The sequence below is a fragment of the Vombatus ursinus genome, unplaced genomic scaffold (assembly GCF_900497805.2).
Source record: "Vombatus ursinus unplaced genomic scaffold, bare-nosed wombat genome assembly UNPS02014812.1, whole genome shotgun sequence".
NCBI classification, from domain to species: domain Eukaryota; kingdom Metazoa; phylum Chordata; class Mammalia; order Diprotodontia; family Vombatidae; genus Vombatus; species Vombatus ursinus.
Genome location: NW_020954590.1, coordinates 50,009,214 through 50,031,584, shown reverse-complemented (window position 1 = coordinate 50,031,584; position 22,371 = coordinate 50,009,214). Strand labels below are relative to the sequence as shown.

Here is a 22,371-nt window from a genome sequence, read left to right as displayed (position 1 = left end):
TGACTGTGTACACTATAAATCTGCTCCATATCTCAACTGAGCCCTTATTATAGCAAACCAATTGTTTCACACCTGTCATCAATTTACTATCCCATATACATATTTGTATCTAATAGCAGCCACCTCCAGAGCAGGATGGGAAGGAAGGGAAAAAAATAAAAAGTACACAGCAAAGAATAAAAGAATATTTAGAAAGAAAAGCATAGAAAACAGGGTAGCTTTGAAAACGATGTATATTATATAGTTTTTTTTAAAGTAAAAAGTATGAAACATAAATTCATGGTTTTATAGTGAATCCTCTTTTTATGTTGTGCTGCGTAGATGGAAATGTTTTTTTTTCTTTATGCATTTAAGTTCAAAATGACTAAAAAATAAATTTAAAATATATGTTGAATTCAATTAAACATTTTTATTATCCCACTCACCCCAGCATCTAGTCCATACCTTTCTATCCTTCCTCAAACTTCCCCTGATCTCACCACTCCCCACCCTCTCAGATGAGGAGTTCACTTCAAATTTCAGTGAAAAAATTGAAGCCATTCCCCGAGAACTCCTTCTACCCTTCTCAGTTCACATCACTCAGACGGTATTGTCCAACTATCTTTTCTTCACTCCTAGCTCAGATGAAGATTGTCCTTTTCCTTGCTAAAGCCAAGCCCCCTCCTTGCACCCTGTCTTCCTAAATGTCCTGTTACTATCAAGAGAATCACTGTCCTTCCACTTTTCCAGGCTCATCACTTTAATGTCATCCTTGACTCCTCTCTTGCACTGACCCCATATATCTAATCTACTGCCAAAACGGTTTCTACCATCAGAACACCTATCATATATACCCCTTTCTCTTTACTCACATAGCTAACACTGCAGTTCAGGCCTTCATCACCTTGAGCTTGGACAATTACAATAAGCTTCTAGCTGTTCTTCCTGCTTCAAGTCTTTTGCCTACTTCAATCTGTCCTCTACTCAGCTACCAAAATCATTTTACTAAAGTGCAGGTCTGACCGTAGGGCAGCTAGGTGGTTCAGTAGATAGAGCACTGAGCCTGGAGTCAGAAAGACCTGAGTTCAAATTCAGCTTCAGACATTTATTAGCTGTATGACCCTGGGCAAGTCACTTCACCTCTGTTTCTGTTTCTTCATCTGTAAAATGGGGATAATAACAGCACCTAACTTTCAGGGTTGTTATGAGAATCAAATGAGATAATAATTGGAAAATGTTTAGCAATGGGGCTGACACATAAAAAGTATTGTATAAATGTTAATTATTATTAATTTGTCATCCTCCCCACTATACAATAATCATCAGTGGCTCCCTATTAATCTCTCTCTGTACATATACATTATATACATATATATATATATATTCCATATATTCTATTCAGATTTGAGAAACCACCTAGAAAAAAAAGTCCTATTGGTCAGAAAAGTTAAAAAAAAAAAAACAACTTAAGCTATATCTTAAGATGGATAATCAGAAAAAACAAGACGTGAAATTATCTCAAGTTATAGAGCAAGACAGCTTCAGATGAAAGTTTAGAGGAATAGAAACATAGTGCTAATTTGATTTTTACTTGGATTTCAGGATTCATTCAATCTGACTTTTCTAAAGCAAAATTCCTTGGCTTGATTTTAGTCAAGCATGGTCTCAAATACAGTATTCTACATCATCATTTCATTAAGGTATTCCCATAGCCAAAAGAGAAGTTCTCAGATCTGAAAATCCTGGAAGTTAAGAGTTACAGCTATTTCCAGAAGAGGCAAATGATGTGACTTCCAGTGAAGCTGTGTGACTATTGGAAAAGAGCTATTTGTAAATTTACAAAGCTCCGGTATTTGTTGTTTGCTTAACAAATAACAACTACACACACATTAAGCCACAACAAACAAAAGCATTCAGGACAGATATTTTTAGAATAAAAGAAGTCTTTCTTTTGAAATATGCAGTGAAATAAGACTGTTATACCTCACTGCAATTAGAACTACTGGCTGAAACTGTGGCAATTCTTTTGAATCAAGCTTCACTTCTGATAAAAGGAGATATCTGTCAAGTACTAGCACAGTGCCTGGCACATAGTAGGTGTTATAGAAATGCTTATTCCATTCCACCTCCCACTCCCACCTCACAAATCGTTGGTCCCCGGTATAAGTTTCTAAAATTAAAAGCAAGGCAAATCACTCATATTTAGTAACTACAAATGTTAGATGAATGTAATTTTTTTTCAGAAAAAATAAAGTGTATAAAATTTACTGGAAATAGGCTGAGATTGGCTGAAATAGAAAAAAAAAGCAAGTGCTTCTGAGATATCAAAAGATTAATGCACAGATAACAGTTATTTCAATAACCTCCAATTTATAGAAACTAGACAAATTTTGTAGAGGGTTTTCTGGTGGGCTGGGAGGGCTGAAAGTTACCCTTAAACACACAGCTATAGATATACTTCACTCCTAGACTAATAACCACACCGGAAATGTGTACCATGGGAGGTCCTCCTGTCATGATCCTCAAGTCCCCACTCCTCTCTCGTCCTCCCTCCACTTTGCTCCGATAGCCAGAGGAGCTGCACATGGAGCTGAACCCGGGCCACCTCACCTTTCCAACAGATCAGAGGCCCCTTTGACAGGACACCCTGGGAACTTCTGACCAGGTAGTACTTTAAGTGCTTCTGCTTTTTTGGCTGTGTGGTGAGCTTTAAGTTGATATGGTTGGAAAACTCCGTGAAATACCGAAATCCTCTTTCTCCACAGCCTATGCAGTTTCCAGAAAACCCTAAAAGTGAAAAAAAGGATGGGAAAAAAGTGGTCAAACAAAAAACAATTATTCTACTGAGATACACCAGGGGTTCTGGGGAGGAAGAAGCAGACTGGATATGCCTTGTAAACCAAGTGGATAGATGAAGAGATGGAGTCAGCAAAATCAAATGAGCATTTCCAAGGTTTTAAGGCTGGTGGAAATGGTGGTGGCCTTAGGACATAGGTGGTACAGTAGGTTAAGAATGATGACCTAGGAATTAGGAAAATCTGAGTTCAAATCTCATCTCAGATCCTTAATACCTCTCTCAGCCTCAGTTTCCCCATCTATAAAATGAGGATAAGAATAGCACCTACGTCCCAGGTTTGTTGTAAGGATCAAATGAGACAATACATACAACACTTTGCAAAGCTTCTAGTGCTGTATAAATGCTAAGATGATGATGATGATGATGATAATGTTTAAAGAATAGGCTTTGGGGAGAAAGATAATAGGACTGGTTTTGGACTTACTGACTTTGAAGGACAGAGAAATATCTGGGTGGAGAATGAAGGTAGAAATGTCCTCTAGAGTGTTGAAAATGCAGCTATGGAGTTTGGGAAGGAGGTCAGGGCTGGAGATAGACCTGAGAGTTACATGAGGGGTGGTGGTAGCCAAAGTGATGGGAGTGAATGAGATAATTTACCATTAGCCTGATTTAAGGAACAGAACTCTGATCTTCACTGTAAAAGTTTTAGGTCTTTAGTATGCTGGAAATTTTGTTCAAAAATAATACATGCTGGTAAAATTTTACCTACTTCTCATGGCCATACATTTTAGCTTTCTGATTTTTCTACTAATTAGGAGGAAGCCATATTCTTCATCTGCATGTTAGATTTGTTTTTTGGTTACCATATGCTTGAAGTACAATCTCGAGGTTATCAGGAAACTGCCCATAACTCCAGATCATCTGAAAACTTTTAAAATACTGTTCTGAGGTGCTCCAATGCTTGTCAAAATCATCCATCAGAACGATATACTTCTATAGTTTAAAGGCTCAATGGCATAGGTATTCCCAACCGTGGCTGGTATAGCGCACACCCAATCCATGCCTTCCGAGGCTGTGCATTCCTTGTCCTTCCATCAATCCCAATGGAAGATCTATTCAGTGTGGAGGAGTTCTTACTCTAGGTCAGCCTGACTCTGTGTCATGCCTCTCTTTGGTAGCCTGGCGAAGCCTATGGATGCCTTCTCAGAATAATGTTTTTCAATGCATAAAATAAAATACACAGGATTACAAGAGAATACAATTATATTGGAATAGTTATCAAATTAAAAAAAGCTCACAGATATGTTTAAACCCTCTGCTCTAGGTCTATTACGATTTCAGAGATATTAATGCCATATATGTTATCTTTTGTTCCTGCTACACAACCAGCCCACCTCCTTCTTTCCAAGCATACACATCCCTGAGAATGTCTTTTGTACTATTTTTCATGCACAATCATGAGTATTAACATGTGGCAGCTTATTTACACCCACCACGAATTTTCCTTTGCCCTTTGGATGACCACAATCTTAATCCCTCTGAGATCATGATGTTCCATGATTTGTAGTCATGTAGATCACTAGAAAAATACTGGTTTTAAAAATACTGGTGTTGTAGCAAAGAATGGCTTGGGATCACTAAAGGAATTACGAAATTTCCTAAATGAGATTCAACCTCATCTCCTCCTCTAATTCAATTCTAGGCCCAGTTCATTAACCATCTGAAATGACTAGTCAATAATCAATAGTCAACAAGCTTTTATTAAGCATCTACTAAGTGCTAGGCACTGTGCTAAGCACTAGGGATTCAAATAGGAGTAAGAGATATAGTCCCTGACCTCAAGGAGCTTACAGTCTTAATGCGGGAAGAGAATACACAAAAGGAAGCTGAAAAGGAGACCCTCCTCCCCTCACCCAAGGTACGTGACCTGGGGGAGAGGAGAATATGATGGTGTAGAGTTGAAACCAAGCAGGGAAGCTAATGGATAATGAAAAATTAAACTAGAAAGTTCTAGAGCCTCTCTAAAAGATGGCTCTGGGATGAGTTTATTGCTCCTCCCTCCAATCCTCTAGTCAGAGGGTGTTGACAAAGTCTTCAGTATCAATGATTAATCAATTTTAATGATAATGAGATTTCTGATGATGAGGTAATTATCCAAGATACATAATCTAGGACATATGCATTCTCCATTCACTGTGTTTTTTCTTATGTGGATTGTTAAACCAATGTTTAACTGTTAAACCAATGTTTTGTAAATGGCTGTGAATACCACTGAGAATGGAGCAAATCAGCAATCAGCAAAATGGCAGACACAAACAGAATCATCTGGAGAAACTTACTATCTCTTTGGAATCTTTTTTCCCACTGGACATCATTCAAGACGTTTTGCATAACATGGGACAATACATTTAGTGAGCGTGTTTTCTTGTTTTATGCAGTGCATGATACTTAAATTTGGAGCATTAATGAATAGATCTAAATCTGCTGTTTTATCTCTTAAGGAATATTTTATTTTCTTAAAATATATATGGGGGACACCCTGTTGGAAGAGACCCTTTCAAGTTGCAGTTTGTGTTAAAAATAAAACTTTTTTGTAACAGTTTCTAATAAATAATCTTTTTTTTAAAAAAAGTAATCAACAAATAACAACCATAATGGAATCTGGATTTCTCTACATGTTTCCCTCAACTGTGTAACTAACAGTTGATGCACTGTTGAAAACTGTCTAGGAAAACCAATTTATTCCTTTTTGTCCTATTTTCACCATGTCTATCTTCCATATACAGAGAAGCCATTCTCACAAGGATTTTATTTAGATGAGGTAGATGGGTTGGTTGTATTCTATGCCTGCTTGGTCACCTTTCATAATGTGATCTATAATCTTTTCCATTTTTTAAAAAATCCTTCGCTCTTTGAAATCCATTGAAAACTATTTCCTGAGAGTCTTTAAAATTTTTTAAATTTATTAATTTTAATTAATTTGTTTATTATTAAATTTAAATAATTTAAATTTAAAATTTTTAAAAAATAAAAGAGCCTCCAGCATGGATTTCTTCTCTACTGTCTAGTTCAGTTCATCTTCCCAATTTCATCTTATTTCTATATCCTTGGTTAGAACATTAGGTATTGAAGTGTTAGAGTACAAATACGTTTCCACTGTCATGGATGTAAAGAAGAGATCACGATAAAAACACTGGCAAATATGTTCCATTTTATGACCTCTTGATATTCTCCTAGTAGATTCATCTATGATTACTCTCAGAATGATCTGGCTTAGTTGAGTCTTACACAATTTTATTCAGGGGTGTTTCCTCCCTCCATTGTTTTTCACTGTTTTGTGAAATGACATACTGATCATGATCTGTCATCTTTCTCCATAATATAACTTATTATATGAGCTTGTTTTCTTAAACCAGTACTTGGTTTGGTAGTGAGGTATTTCTGTGTAACAGAAGAATAAAAAATTAGAAAGACAGCTTCTAGTCTATTTTAGATTACTTTTTTCTTTTTTTTAGGTCAACTGTTTTACATCAGTTAAATCTCTTGAAGAAATCAAATAATAAAAAATTTAATTTTATCCACTTCACATTTTTCGAGTAAATGGATCATTTAAATAGGTTAGGCTGGAGCTATACTTGCATACAGCCTGGTGTAGTGGATAGACAGAGAGCTGGACTTTGACCCCTGACTTAGATATTTATTATCTGTGTAACCTTGGGCAATTCACTTAACCTCTCTCAGACTCAGTTTTGTTGTCTGTAATTGGGATGTTTCGTGTAGGCAGGGCAGCTAGATAGAGCAGTGGATTGACTGCTGGGCCTGGAGTTAGGAATACCCAAGTTAATATCTGGCCTCAGACACTAACTAGCTGTGTGATGCTAAGTAAGTTACTTAACCCTGTTTACCTCAGTTTCCTCATCTATAAAATGAGCTGGAGAAGGAAACAGTATCTCTACTAGTCTAGTATCTTTGCCAAGAAAATCCCAAATAGGGTCAGGAAGAGTTGGATAGGACTGAAACAACTGAACAACAACAATAAACATCTAGGCAGTGGTGTACAGGAGCCCAGCTCAGAGCCAACTGTTAAATTTTCAGTGTGTGCACCAATATCACTGGAATCAGCAATGCTATGAATCAGGACTTGACTTACTGTACTGCCAATTGTCTAGACTTAAGAAAATGATGGAGAACACGTGAGTAATTAATACAGATATAATTTTAAAGTGTGTTCTGCTATACCCTGACCCAAAGCTGGTTGTAAGTATTTACCAGCACACCCTCATATACAGGTCTCCTACATGAGTCCTCTCCTGATCCTCCCAGTTGCTAACAATGCCCTTCCATATCACTCTGTATTTACTTCATGTACATTTTATATTTATTTATATGGGAATGTATTATTTTTTCCCAATGGAATGTAAACTTCTTGAGGGAAGGTGACTTTTTAGTTTCTCTCTTTGGGTCTCTAGTGCTTAGCACATAGTACACATTAGGTGCTTAATAAATGAAAAATTTTAAATGAGATCATGAATATAAAGTTCTTTGAAAACCTTAATGTGCTGGATACATATTTATGTGTACATAAAAGGCAGTTATTATTACCTCTCTTCTCATTATCATTGACATTGACCTTTGCTCTAACTGATTATGACTACACACAAATATGCATGCCAGGTAGTACAGATACAAAGCCAAAGATGGAATAGTCTCTGCCTTCCAGGAGCTCACATTCGGTGTGGGGAAAACTCTCATAATTAGGAAGGAATCATTAGGAAGACTATTTTGGCATCTACATAGAGTATGGACTACAGAAGGGAGAGAGACCAGAGGCAGGGAGGAGGCTATAACAAAAGTCCAGGTAAGACTGAGGAAGACATAAGGTAAGGTCTTGATTTTGTGAATGGCAAGAAGGCTACATATATGTGAGAGATAACATAAACAGATGACAATTACAACAATGATCTATTCTGGTGATACCTTCTTTCACCCTTCTATGATAGATTCCAAGTCAAACACTTTCAGATGTACAGAATCAATATGGTGGAAGAAACCTTAAAGAGTCTTCTAGTCCATTCTCCAGCCTTTGGGGAAGACTATTCTTCTAACCATTCCAATCATATGGGACTATGTTATTTTTAAAATCCTCCAGAGAAGTTCCACCATACTGAGAAACTATAAAAGTATGTTTTTGAATTTACTTTTGTAAGTAAGGTTGAAACTTAGAAAAGTCTGATTAAACAAATCTCTTAGTTCACATATATATTTTTTGAGAACATAGGAAAGCGAAAAATATTAACTGCTTCACCATTCTTGTTTAACTTTTTTTCCCCTAAAGTGAATTCCTCTTCAAATAGAGGAACTACCATATGCATGTACATATGAGAGACAAGAGTGTGGGACACAGCCTAGCCAACTGGTTTGGAAGGCTCCATGCACATATACAGGACTCTGGTTATATGCAATCACCTCACCCAGGCAAATGTACATTTCTAGGAATATTTACAACCTGTTATGAAGGGTAGAGAGTGATAGTTTCCAAGAACTGGGTGTAGCAGAGAATATCTTGTATCTAATGACCTACATATGCTGAGGGGAGGGACAAATGTAACTGTGGGTAAACATCTAGAACCAGTTTACCTGGGTGGTTCATGTTCCAGTGCCTCCCCTCTTAATTATTTCCTATTTGTCCTGTACATAGCTTGCTTTGTATACGTTTGTTTGCATGTTATTTCATTCATTAGACTGTAAACTCCCTGAGGGCAAGTGTTGTCTTTTGCCTCTTTTTGTATCCCCAGGCAGTTCCTGGCACATAGCAGGTGTTTAATAAATGCTTACTGATTGACTGATGTGTTTGCATTGTTGACTGTACTTTCGAGAAGATTGCTGCATCAAGAAAGGTTAGGTCACTCAGCTCTGACTTTTATTCTGCCCACCTCTTCTTGTTTGCTAGGTTGTCCTGCTGCATATCCCAAGGCTGGGAATTCAGGGTGACCATCTGACTGATCCTGAACATTTGTTTCTTTTTGCTTTGCTTAATTAATTATACTCTGTTCACCTTCCTGCGATAAGTTCGCTGGCTTCCTCTGGACCAATAAAATGAGTAAACCTACTCTTCTTTCTGTCACCATAATTTTAAATAAATGTGGATTTGAAAAAACTTATTACTAGCAAGAAGCTCACAAGGGTTCCAGATACTCACCTAAAAGTGCATTTTTTCCATGATCATCTGGCAGGAATCTCTTGTCTACAGCACAAACTAAAATATGTTCGGGAAGATTTGGAGACTTGGCACCCACTAGCAGGAAACCTGCTGGGATCTCAATTTGTTCCATACACAGGGACACTAAACGTAAATCTTTTCCTGCTTGACAAAAACCTAAAAACAGCCCAAGAAAGGAAAAAAGAAAAACAGGATAAAAATTTCAGGAAGAACAGGGTTGGGTTTTTATTTTTGTTTTTGTTTTTGTTTTTAAATAACCCTTCTGCTTATATTAAAGGTCAAGAATCAACGGAAAGAGAATAGGGTACGCCACTATTCAACACTAAAACACAGGCCTCCATAATGCAGGAAAACACAAGTCTAACGTATCTCCGTGGAAACCCATCTGGTCAGCTTCAAGGCAAAGTTTATGACTTACATGACCTTCTTTGGCCTACAGATAGAGTTCTACCTATCATCCTTCCTGTGTTTACTCTGCGATGTCTGACCCACCAGTAGCACCTAATCACCCTTGGCAGTCTGAGACTTGGCAGTCTGAGAATCACTTTCTAAATGCACAACAAAATAAATAACAAGATTACAAAAGAAAACAATTATATCAAATACAATTATATATATATAATATATATGTATTTGTATATGTGTATGTATATGTATATGTATATATATATGTATATACGAAACAGTTCACAGATCCCAAATTAAGAGCCCTGCACTAAATGACAATGCTGTTAGTTAGGTACTTACTTGGTGCCTATGATGTGCCAGGCACCATGCTAATCACTGGGGATACAAAGAAAGGAGAAAGGCAGGCCCTGCCCTCAAGGAGCCTATGGTCTAATGGAGGAGATAACATGCAAACAACTACTTTCATTCAAACTATGTTAAACTGGAGACAATCAACAGAAGGCAGGCACTAGTGCTAAGAGGGATCAGAAAAGGCTTCTCAGGGAAGATGGGATTTTAGCTGGGGGCTTGAAGGAAGCCAGGAAGGTCAGGAGGTGGAGATGAGGAGGAAGAGCCTTCCAAGCATGGAGAATTGGATTGTCTTATGTAAGGAACAGCAAGGAGGCCAGTGTCACTGAATGACAGAGGACACGGGCTTAGGGGGAAGTTGGCAGAAAGGTAGGAGGGGCCAGGGTTATAAAGGGCTTTAAAGGCCAAACAGATGAACCAAACCTCATGCACTTTAATGAAATCCTCAAAACCAATGGCCTACTCATCCCTGCTTTCTTCCAAAAAAGGAGGTAAGTGACAGCAAGATGATGAAATTTCTGGGGATTTTTCAAGGGTTAATAAATTGGATAATTTTTAGAGGGGATCTGAGTCAGATGGAGATAACAGAGAAATCACAAATATCACATGGGAATCCAAGATTATCAGTGGATGAAGATCACTTGGAAGTGTAGGGAAAGGACTTTCTCTTCAAGTGAAGTCCTAACTCTTTTACAACTTTTAGATCAGTGTTTGTCCCTCTCTGTTACAGAGACACTTGAAAGTGCTATGGTGATGATTATTATTTGTTCGAATAATTATTATTAAACCCTGGGTAGGTGGCATAAGGAGTGAATTCTAGTATCTTTCTCTATGAAGTTTCCATGGATACTGCTGGGGCAAGAAGAAGGGCTTCTCATCCAAGGTCTTATAAATCATGACCTCAAGAAGGGAATACTCGATCTCACAACGGATAGAATGCTAGACCTGGAGTCAGGAAGACTCATGTTCCTGAGTGTAAATCTAGCCTTAGGCACTTCCTAGCTGTTTAACCCCGGGCAAGTCACTTCACCCTATTTGCCTCAGTTTCCTCATCTGTAAAATGAGTTAGAGAAAGAAATGGCAAACCATTCTAGTATCTTTGCCAAGAAAACTCCAAATGGGGTCAAGAAGTGTCAAACATGACTGAAAAACAACAACAACGGAAAGTGCTTAATTAAACATACAGCTTGTTGTTCAATCTACATTGCAAGCACACTCCAGAAATGTGACTGCCCATAGCTTCTATTCAATGGACCAAAAACCTACAGTAACAAAGTCAAAAGGGAATAAAAAACACAATAATCACTCCTGTGGTTGCTTTCCCAGAAAGCCAGTCTACCAGCAGTATCCAAGTCACCAAGATAACCACAGCCACAGTCACATTTCCATTATATTCTGGAGTTCACTCACTCCTAGTATGCCAATATTCAAGGACAGGATTCTGTGGCTTGTCTCAAAACACACCAGCAAGGGCAAGCTCACCTCATTTTCCTTAGATAATTTTGCTTATAATGCCTCTGTACAGTGAAAATCCTGATATCACCACCTCTAGCCATTCCAGCTGCCTCCTTCTGCCGGTGTGATTCTCCAGTTTCCATGCTAACAGTTATCACCCCAGTAACACTTCTTTACCTCTCCTTCCCCTAGGGAAAGACATCAGGGCTTCTCTGGCTATCTCTGCAGAAGTCTCCTAACAAATATGTGGGCTGTAGACATGCTTTCAATTCTTCATGGTACAGTTCTCTCCACTGTATCCACTCCTGTCAGTCAAATCTAAGATATTCTGTTCCACCTGAATAGGTATTGAATGTTTCTGTACTTGCTATGGGAAATTCGGTAACCATTGGTTAGAGGTCTATGTGTATGTACACTCAATACTTGTTTAAGTCAGTACTTGTGAAGAATAGGTTTTACAGGATTGGATTATAAAGAGGAATGAGGGTGATGTAACCACTGGATAATGGTGAGGACTACAAAGGCCTGACCGAGAATGTCTACACTTCATATATTTGCTGGGAGATTTCTCCAGCCAGAGCCAGTGTGGCTCCATCATTTTCCCCAGGGAGCAGAGAAATGGAGGAACATCAGGAATATGTACACACACACACACACACACACACACAGATATACATAGATCTATGTGTATATATACACACATGCACACACACACATAGCTATACAGATAGCTTTTCCCTTTCCTAATATTCCTTTCCCTTCTTATATAGTCATATATAATAAACACACATAGTTACTTATGTACTTATATACATTTACACACATAATCACTAACATTTATATAGTACTTTAAGTTTATAAAATACTTTACAAATGTCATCTCACATGATCTTTACAACAACCCTGTAAGGCAGGGGCCATTATTATCCCTAGTTTACAGATGAGGAAATAAGGTTGAGAAAGGTTAGCTAGTAAGTGTGAAGAAGGATGTAAATTCAGGCTTACTCATTCCAAACCCAGTACTCTATCAACTATGCCACTTGGTTGCCACTCATATGTATATGTGTATATATAAACAAGTATATAATCACCAGAGACTTGTTTATGAGCATAAACATACATATATGCATGTACATATATATTCTGCATATGATATACACACAGTTACATCACAAATACAGAAACAGACACATACATACACATAAAAAACTGGACAAATTATCCTAATCTGTGGCATTCCCAGATGAAAATCAATGCTGTGAAATCAATTAATCTATAAACATTAAGAACCTACTATGTGCCAGGTACTGTGCTAAGCTCTGAAATAATAAAGAGAATGAAATATTTACCAACCAAAGTCGGAAACGGTCCACATACTGATACACTGTGCTGCAGATCTAGTTCTCTGGCTCTAATAATTGGGCTTCCTGCTCTTTGCCCAATCCTCTGTTGTCTTCCTAGTTCCTGTACTTGCATCAACACTCACTGAATGGCTTGCCTTTCCATCTGTAGGCCTTGTTCCTAATTTCTCAAGGCGGATATTTGCTGCTTTTCTAGTCCATCCACCGGGCAGACATGGAGAAAAGCAACAGACTACCTGAAAGAGTAAGTCTCTGAGGACACAGTGTGCATCAATATTTTCAAGCAAATTTTGTCACAAGGAGAGACTGGACCTAGCCTTGCTATAAACATGCTATATAGCACTGTAGGAACGGCTTTATCTTTTGATTAGAGCATTCCAAGTATCTGTTGATCTGAAGATCACAGGATTTAGAGCCAGAAGAACCTTAAAGGTCATTCTGTTCAATCTCCCATCCCTCATTTTACAGATGAGGAAACTGAGGCCATGAGGGGCCAAATGATTTCCCCAAAGTCACAGAAGCAGAGGTAGGACATCACAAATAAAAGTGTATACCTAATTGTTCTTGGAGATGACACTAGACTTTGGCTATGATACACAATTGGGGGTGGGGTGGAAAAGGAAATGGAGGGGAACAATGTTCCCAAATTAATGGCAGGTTACTGGGAAAATCAAGTGATATGTACTAGAAAAAGTCTTGAAACTATATGTGAGCGTAGTAAGCTACTGGAGACCCCATGCTGAGGGCCTACGGCACTGGCTCAGTGGATGCATGTGTTTCTACACACACACACACACACACACACACACACACACACACACACACAGAGTAACTGGGGTTTGGGTATTGAACAAAGGTACTTCAAATGCTTACTTCCGTCCCTCCTCCAATACCAAATTCTCGTCTTTAGGAGATGGGTGGATACTTTTGATAGAAATCTACTCTCCCTAGAAAGTATGGTTCTCCTTTCTCATATCGAGGTCACCAAGGCAACCAAGTCATGCTTCTCCACCAGAGTCGTCTCCATCTCTCCCTCACTCCTAAGCACCACTGCAAAACAAAGGGCTGTATGGCTAGTCTCAAACACAGCAGCAAAATGGAAGGCTACCTGGGCAGCCAGGCAGTGCAGTAGATTTAAGAGCCCTGGATCTGGAGTCAAGAAGACCTTAGTTCAAATCCGGCCTCATACACTTACTAGCTGTGTGACCCTGGACAGGCAAGTCACTTAACCCTTCTTGTCTCAGTTTCTTCATCTATAAAATGGGGATAATAATAGCAACCTGCCTCCCAGGGTTATTGAAGATCAAATGAAATAATAATTGTAAAGAGCTTAGCATACTGCCTGGCACATCGTAGGCACTATGTAAATATTGGCTATTACTGCTATTAAGTAACTTCACAATGCAGCAGAAATATTAGTGTAATAATCTATTATACATATAGTCACCCAAGTTCCCATGGTAACTCAGGATGAAAAGGCCTTTAGTCTATGCTACAGGAAGATTAGGTGACAGAAATGGGCAAAATTAATCAGAGATCTGTAATCAAACACTGGAAAGTATATCGCCACATACGGAAGAAGCAGATTTCATGGGATGTGGCCACCAAGGCCAATCTCCTTATTTTACAAATGAAGAAACCTAGGAATGAAAGACCTCCAAATGAAGATCTAGGAAGATTGAGTGACTTGCATCCTAGGTGGGCCTTGAACTCGGGTCCTCTAACTCCAGAACTTCCAACTCTTTTCACTGTGACACGCTTGTTTTGCTTTGTTGTTGAGGGCAGACCAGGAGTGATGGGTAGAGACGTTTCAAAGAGACAAAATTAGGTCTGAAACAAGTCAGTTTCCTAAAACTTAAGAATTACAGTCGGGGGCGGGGGGGGGGGGGGTGGGGATGGACCTGAGTTTAAACTAAAGTGAAATGGGTTGCCCCAGCTGGTGGTGAGTTCCCCTCAAGAGAGCTATTCAAGCATCGCTAGATGGCCCTAAGAACCCTGACAACTCTGAAATTCTATGGTTCTTAGAATGTTAGAACTAAAAGATCCTCTTGGAAATCATCTAGCTAAACTCATTTTAGAGATAACAAGCGAAGAGAAGCAGTGGATAAAGCTCCAACCCTGGAGTCAGAAAGACCTGAGTTCAAATCTGACATTTACTAGCCAGTGTGACTCGGGGCAAGTCACTTAACCCTGTTTGCCTCTGTTTCCTCATCTGTAAAATGAGCTGCAGAAGGAAATGACGAACCACTCTAGTATCTTTGGCAAAAAAAACTCCAAATGGGGCCAGGGACAGTTGGACACGACTGAACTGACTCAAGAAGAAGCTAAAATCTAGAAATCTGTCAAAGATCATAAAGATGTCTTACCCAGTGACAAAATTCAGTCTAGAATTCAGGTCTTAGGACTCTTAGTTCTCACTTCCCACTTTCTGACTATTGCATCCATGTGGTTTTGATTTTTCAGTTCCATTTTGAAAAGTGGAAGAGAAGGAAGAATATACTCTTAGTGAGACTTTGCAAAAGGAATATTCTTCGTTAAACCATGTGTTCCAATTTTTGGTGAGGAAAATGTAGTCACCATACCTATAAATTTCTCTGTATCTTAAACTCACAGAAGTCAACTTGGCTCAAGAAAAAGGCAGGAGGAAAGGGTCCAAGCAAGCCTTACGTCAGAGAAAATGTGGAATGAGCTTCAGGGTCAAGGATAGCTGTGGAGTCAATAGAAGTGCCCAGACCAGGCTTGTAGTTGTGGCAAAAAGAAAGGTTCCAGGAGGTCAATGACATTTAGACAATTTTATGATATGATTTTGCTTTATTAAAATTTGAATTCAACTTCTCACTTCAGGAATTCGCTTCCACTTATGTGTATGTAGGATGTTACAAAGTTCACTTAAGAGGAAAATCACAATATAAAAGCTTTATGAATGGTATGTTATAGTCATTGTTTTAAATGAAAGGGGTATGTATGGTCGTGGGCAGGGAAGCTGAAACTATTAGTCATCAGTCAAAATTTCAATGGCAGACATATGAGGGCTTCCTTGTGCGTTTTTTCTGTGCTAAGCGTAGAAAGAGCAAACATCAAATGCTCAATTAAAAACCCAAATCTCAATATTTAAAAACCTAACTTACTGGCTTACACTACAAAAGCAGCAGCGACTCAGATATACATCTGAAACTGTCCCCGAATGTGACCCTGCATAAGTAGGTTCACAAAAGATTCACTCTCCTGGTGAGAGGGCCCTAAGGAAACAATCTCAGCTTAGAATATTTGCTGTATACACATGATGTAAGAAGACCACCACCTGCACACACAGATAACAGTTTCTTTGCTGTCAAAGCCTTGCTAACAAAATACTTTTGGGGGAACAATGCCGAAAATTAGAAAGCAGTAGAAAACACAACAGACCAGGAGAAATCTAAATTTCTCCCCCCCTCCAAAAAAAATTCTATAAGTCAAAAGCAAAAGGGAGAGGGAAATAATAAATAGCTGTTAAGACTTTCATCTGCATTTCTTTGGGAAAACAATCAAGGATTTCACTTCACAGGGACGGATTTGTATCCTCCAATTATCTCCAGCTGGAAGCTTACCAAGCAGGGAGGGGAAAGTTTACTAAAATAGCTCTAAACACAAACAAAAGTAATCAAAGCCAGTATTCCAAAGTCAAAGATTTTCCTTCCCTCCCCACAGAAGGTATATAAACAATGGCTTCACAGTGGGGTGCAAACTGCGGTGGATCTGGAAATTTACATAAGATATTAGCAGCATAAATTTACATCTGAATAGCAGTTTCTCAGCAACTCATCAGGTGTTAAGTACCTGTTTATCTAATTGCCTCCAAAAATGGTCTTTATGCCCTAGGTAAATAGAAGGTTTCCTGGTAAAGCTGAGGCTCTTCTTAATCACTACTAGTCACTATGATTACCTTTCATTTATTGCTACTTTTAACGATCAAAATGACAGTACTGCTGTATGGGTAGCATTTCTCTTCTGAAATAATTTTTAAGTAATTATAGGAAATTAGCAATCTTGCAATGAGGATAGTCTAGCTTGGGCAAGCCTCAACCAAATGTCTCATTTAAAAGGTACAAAATTTACTTGCGAAAAATTTCAAACCAGGAAACCTAGGGAAAAGGAATCTCAAACAAAGGGGTTTGATGGTTCCCGGTGTGTGCCTGAAGGAATCTAAGTTGAAGACCAGAGTTTAAGGTAGCTCTCAATTTGGATTCTGTGCTTGACTTTATCCTCAGGAAAACATTTTGCCTCCCACTTTCTCACTTTCGTTATCAGTTAAGTAACTGTTGTTACCCTTACCTCCAGTTTCCTTAGGTAACTTCAAGGTAAGGCTATGTATCAAGATTCGTAGCCTGTTCTACACAGATAATAATTAATTAACTACTGACCATGTTGACTAGTGTGGAACACAACTCCCTCCTAAAGTCTGTGTTGAAGAAATTCTGACTAATCAACAATAATCCTAAGCCTAATCATTAATACTTGGAAGTAGGACTAAAAGAAAAAAGTCATTTCTAAAGGAGAAGGACTATTTAAGAGTACAGTAGCTCCATATACTGTGGGTTACTGATACACATTTAATAGTGCCAGATTTTAATTACACATAAAATTTAATAATTTAATTATCTACTTTGAGGATTACCGAGGTCCCATCTTCCACCTGTCTTCTGGCTATTTTATTTCTTCATGACAAAGTGTACAAGGAGGGACAGGATAATCAGATAAAATTCTAATTATAATACAGGTCTAATTTTTCTGGCCTTCCTTATTAAAGTTCATCCCAACTGTTTTGCAGCATAAGCTCTGCAAGGAAGGATCCAAAGATATTTTTCCAGATGTTCACATATCCCTATTTTCATTTTGATCCATGCTTTGTTTTCTTATCAAAGTGTGACTCCAAAGGACAGAACAAGGACCAATGGGGGAAGCCACAGGAATCCAATTTTGTGCTTAGTATAAGGAAGGACTTAGTTACCATCTGAGCTTTCTGAAAAGGAAACTAGCTGGTCCATGAAGTAGTGACTTCTCTATTTTTGCAGGCATTCATATAGAGACCAATGATTACTTCCCGAGCATGTTGTTGGGATTCATGCTTTAGTATAAGATGGACTAGAAAATCAATGAGGTTCTTTCTAACTCTAGGATTCTAAGACTCCTTGAATAACTATGGCTAATTCCAATTAATTTGATACATGAGGTTGTACTGTAGTCACTTTGTCCAAGGCCATGTTATAATAGGCAGCTGAAATATATGACACTAAATGATGGGGGGTTGGGAGGGAGATATAATCTGACCTGAAGTATAGACAAATACATGATCTATATAAGCACTTTACAGCAGACCTTTTCACTCCTGCTAGAATTAAGGCAAAACGTTTGGCAGGAGAATAGATGGACAGTAATACATTTTTAAAATTCGGGAGGGAGTTGTGGTATAATGGAAAAAAAGCTCTAGACAGAGTCAGAAGTCCTAGGTTCAAGTCTTAATCCTACCATTATTTAGCATGTGACCTTGGGCAAATAATTTTACAACATTTAGCATCAATTTCTCCATATGTAGAATAATGACTAGAATTTGTACATCACTTTAAAGTTTGTGAAGATCCCTAAAAACATTATCTCATTTTATCCTCACAACAATCCTGGAAAGTTGAGACGATTACTATCTCCATTTTACAGATGAGGAAACTGAGGCAGACAAAGATTAAGTGACTTCAAAGTCACAGTTAATAAATGTCTGAGGGCTGGATTTGAACTCAGGTCTTCCTGTCTCCAGAATTGTATCACTGCACCACCTGGCTATTTCCACATTATGATAACAATACTTACTCAACCTACTTCACAAAGTTAATTATTTCCATTCCCACTATTATAAGAGATCATCCAGTTAACTTAAAAGAAAACATAATGTGCAAAAGGTAAAAGCAAAATATCTGATATCACTATGATTTTAGTGGGGAAGGGGAGGTTTGCTCCTCCTCCAACAGAAAATTGATGTAATAATGGAAAACATGGGGCAGATAAGAAGTAACCAGGTATTAATATGATAGTGAAGTATAAAGCCAGTCCATTATCCCTTTAAGAAGTGTGAAGGAATCTTCTGCTTAAATTTTAAGGGCAGTTGGCTATTGGTTAAGAGAAATTTGGCCACATCCCTTAAGGTCTTTAAAAAACTAAGCCTTCCAAGCCCTGGAGAAGATCAGGAAGGTTCAGAATTTAAGTCAGTGGAAGAAAGGAACAGCTTTGTACATTGTGCTGTACATACTGTACAGGTGTACATACAGCATCTCCTAGGGTAGGAATGGTGGGAATTTAATCTCCTCCATCCCGACTCCTGACATTGAGGTAAGGTATCTTGCAGCAGAATCACTTTCCTAGCAGGAGATATTACATCTAACAGAGAGCATATCTGGAAAGAGCAACCTGAGGCAGAGGGCAAAGACATACTCTCCCATGTGCCACCTGCCACAGACACTGAGAAGTGGCATTTGAATTAGGAAGCTTCTTCATAGATCAGAAGAAGCCTGGCTATGGATTCAAGAGGGGATTAGCCCGAGCAGTCAAGAGCTGAACTGTGGATGAAGAGATACAGGAAGACAGCTGAGTGATCTGCTCAGTAAGATGCTATGCCCAGGGGAGAGCAGAGTCAGAAAACCATGAGAAGAGAAAGGACATTAGGCTCTTGAATATTGGAGAGTTGAGGTGCTTTGGTTACATATGATTCCTCACTAACAATGTACTCTAAATTTGTTTCTACTCTTCCTACTAATGTTGTATATTTTTATGTGATAGGGCAACCAAAATTTATGAGAGAAATGTTTTATAGCTACTGTCTTTACCATGCCATCTTGGTAAATCCCTTGCTTTGAGTTAACTATGCTGATTAGCTAATAAACATAAATTCACTGGTAGGGGCTCACCAGCTACAGTTTAAGGAATACAGACTAACAAAATGGAGGTACAGTCAATCCTCAACATTCCTGAGCTTAACTTCAATGACTTCAAGTGTCCCTATGATTTTATTAGTAACTTCATTTTCACTTTTGCATTGGCAACCATGCACAATCATGGCTATGTGCAGTAGAGAAAAGAATGAAAGACTCAATGTACACAAGTCTGTGGAACAGCTTGTAGCTGCTAGGTGCTTCATTGGTCTTGTTCACTCAACCACTGTAAAGAGCTCCCTGTGCATTCCTTGAATATTTTCATGGTTTGCCTTTAAAACTCAAGTTTGGTGTGGTAATTATGCTCTCAAACCATGGGGCAAGTCCTTTGGATTCTAAGCCCAATCGAGTAAAGTTAATCAAGCAGCTTAGTGAGAAAATAAAGGTATAACATAAACTTCGTGCCAGAATATCAGTAGCTGTGGGCCATGAGTTTAGTGTTAATGAATGGACAATTTGTTATATCCGCAAAAAGGAGGAAAATACTTGCAGCATTATAGATTTCACGTGCTATAAAAAGCAAATATTGTCTGAAATCAATATTTTTTATTGAAATACTGGCACAAAATGTCACACAATCCTAGGAAATTACTATCAAGAAAAATGTTTTGCATGTTACCAATTTTACTTTGTGTACTGTATTTTATGGGTTATTTTGTGGTTACTAAGTTAGGAAACATGTATTATCAGAATTAATATTCTGTTATAAGGAACTGTATATTTTCAGCAATCTCTAGTGAAAGATTACAGTTTTTGGAGGTGTTGGGATCCTAACCCTCCATTTCCCATAGGTTCAATGTATCAAAATTCACTTTTTTTTACTTTTGCACTGTTTTCTAGGAATGTTATACCAGCAAAAGTTGAGGACTGATTGGAGTAGTTGGTCACTTCTCTGGAGATCCTGAGTAGTCCTGGAAGGGTGCTACATTAGTATACTTTTTGGGGGGAGGCAACCTGCCAAAGACAGGTAAGGCATTCCTAATAAAATAGAATTCCTATGTATAGTGTAAAGCTGTGGTAGCAAACTCAAATAGAAACAGAAGCCACTAATCTATACATGGGGATCCCTACGTGCTGCATATTGACTTAGTTTTAAAATATAATGTTATCTCTGTCTTATTGTATTTTTACTTATTTTGTTAAAATATCTTCCAATTACATTTTAATCTGGATCCAGCAGCACTCAGATGTACTGTGGCCTCATGTGGCTGGGAGGGAGGGCAGGGGTTGAAACTCTGGTATAAAAGTTCTGGGCACAGACTCATAAGACCTGGGTTAATGGTTCTGCTACTATCTATCCATAATCTCCTTGAGTCTCAGTTTTCCTAACTGTAAAAGGGAAGATAATATCACCTGCCTTACCAACCTTCCCAGGATTATTCTGAAACAGATGTTTCATAAACTTCAAAATGATACATGCTGTTGTTCTTCAGTCATGTATGACTCTCTGTCACCTCATCTGGGGTTTTCTTAGCAGAGATATTGGAGTGATTTGCCATTTCCTTTTCCAGCTCATTTTACAGATTGAGGACTGAGACAAACAGGGTTAAGTGACTTGCCTAGGGTCACACTGCTAGTAAGTGTCTGAGGCTAGATTTGAACTCACAAAAAAAAAGGAGTCTTTCTGACTCCAAGCCCAGTACTCTCTCCACTGTGCCACCTAGCTGCCCGATAAAATGCTATATAAACACGATCTATTATCATTGCTACTGTTGCTACAATTTCTTTGAGCAGTATATTTTTAAAAAATCTATATGCAAGCCAATCACTTTATTTCCCATAAATTCCCAACATATATCCATTATGATCAGAAACTAATAATCTAATAGAAGAATCAAATAAAAGAGAAAGAAAATAAAACTCACCATCTGTAGTGCAAGACCCTTCTGGGGCAGGCTTTTGTGAATAGGGAATTGGTGGGCTATTTGAATCTGACATTTCTTCATCTTCATCTTCATCTTCCATTTCATTAACAGTTGGGTTGTTAGAAAAGTCCAAACTCCCATTTTGAGTGTAGCGGTGTACCAGTTCTTTATCCAGATCTTCCACTTTGGGCTTGACATCTGAGTAAGCAAACAAACTGTAGATAACATCATACTGGGACTCGATGAAAAAAATGCCTTGAGGGAAAAAATACCAGCAAAAAATAAAATCCTCTAGAAGACATGTCTCAGGAAAGTGAGACAATTTCAAGTGACTGATTCAGAAACCTCCAACACTGTAACCCCTAAGTCTTTTAAGACCAAGGAAGACCACCATATTGGTATTGAGTTTGGGGAGCTTACCTGCAGGAGAGAAGGGGTGCTGGTCAGGGTCCAAATAGAGCTGAGAAAAAATTGGCCTTGGTACAACACTACTACATCTCAGGGATGCTTCTATTGAATTATGAAGGGCTTCTTCAAATCGGGCAGATTTCAGTTGCCCTGCATATGAATTCCCCATGATCTAAAATAAATAAAAACAGATAAATAGATAGATAAATAGATAAAGGAAGGGTATATAAAAATGAATGCATTAAGGAGTGACTATATGTGTAAATTCTATTGATACACACTACAAATTCTCTCCTACAATTCCTTATTGACAAAATACATAGGGTTATATAACTAATTCTTGTATTCAGGGTTACTGTTTTTTAATAGTTTGTGGCAAATCTTTCAGGTTGTTGGCCCTTGGCAAACTTTACACTACTAGAAGAAGGCCCTCTTCATATGGAACCTTTAGAGGGTCTCACTTAATGAAGGACAAATGACAACAGCCTGATTATTCCACTCCCCTACCCAGCTTCATGGAAATATTATGTAACAAGGGAAGTCACTGGTATTTTGGCAGCTTTCACAAGCGCTG

At 38.3% G+C, this 22,371-nt stretch overlaps 1 protein-coding gene across 1 annotated transcript in view; it reads right to left on the bottom strand.

The window, feature by feature from the left end:
* The window catches only part of LOC114053759 (GREB1-like protein), a 148,257-nt gene that overhangs the window by 102,689 nt on the left and 23,197 nt on the right, over positions 1-22,371 (bottom strand). The window contains exons 2-5 of the mRNA XM_027876896.1: positions 21,810-21,969; positions 21,390-21,587; positions 8,976-9,152; positions 2,590-2,766 (exon numbers count right to left, since the gene is read on the bottom strand). Coding sequence (XP_027732697.1) covers positions 2,590-2,766; positions 8,976-9,152; positions 21,390-21,587; positions 21,810-21,966 — 709 coding nt within the window. The 5' untranslated portion in view covers positions 21,967-21,969. The remainder of the gene's footprint in view (positions 1-2,589; positions 2,767-8,975; positions 9,153-21,389; positions 21,588-21,809; positions 21,970-22,371) is intronic.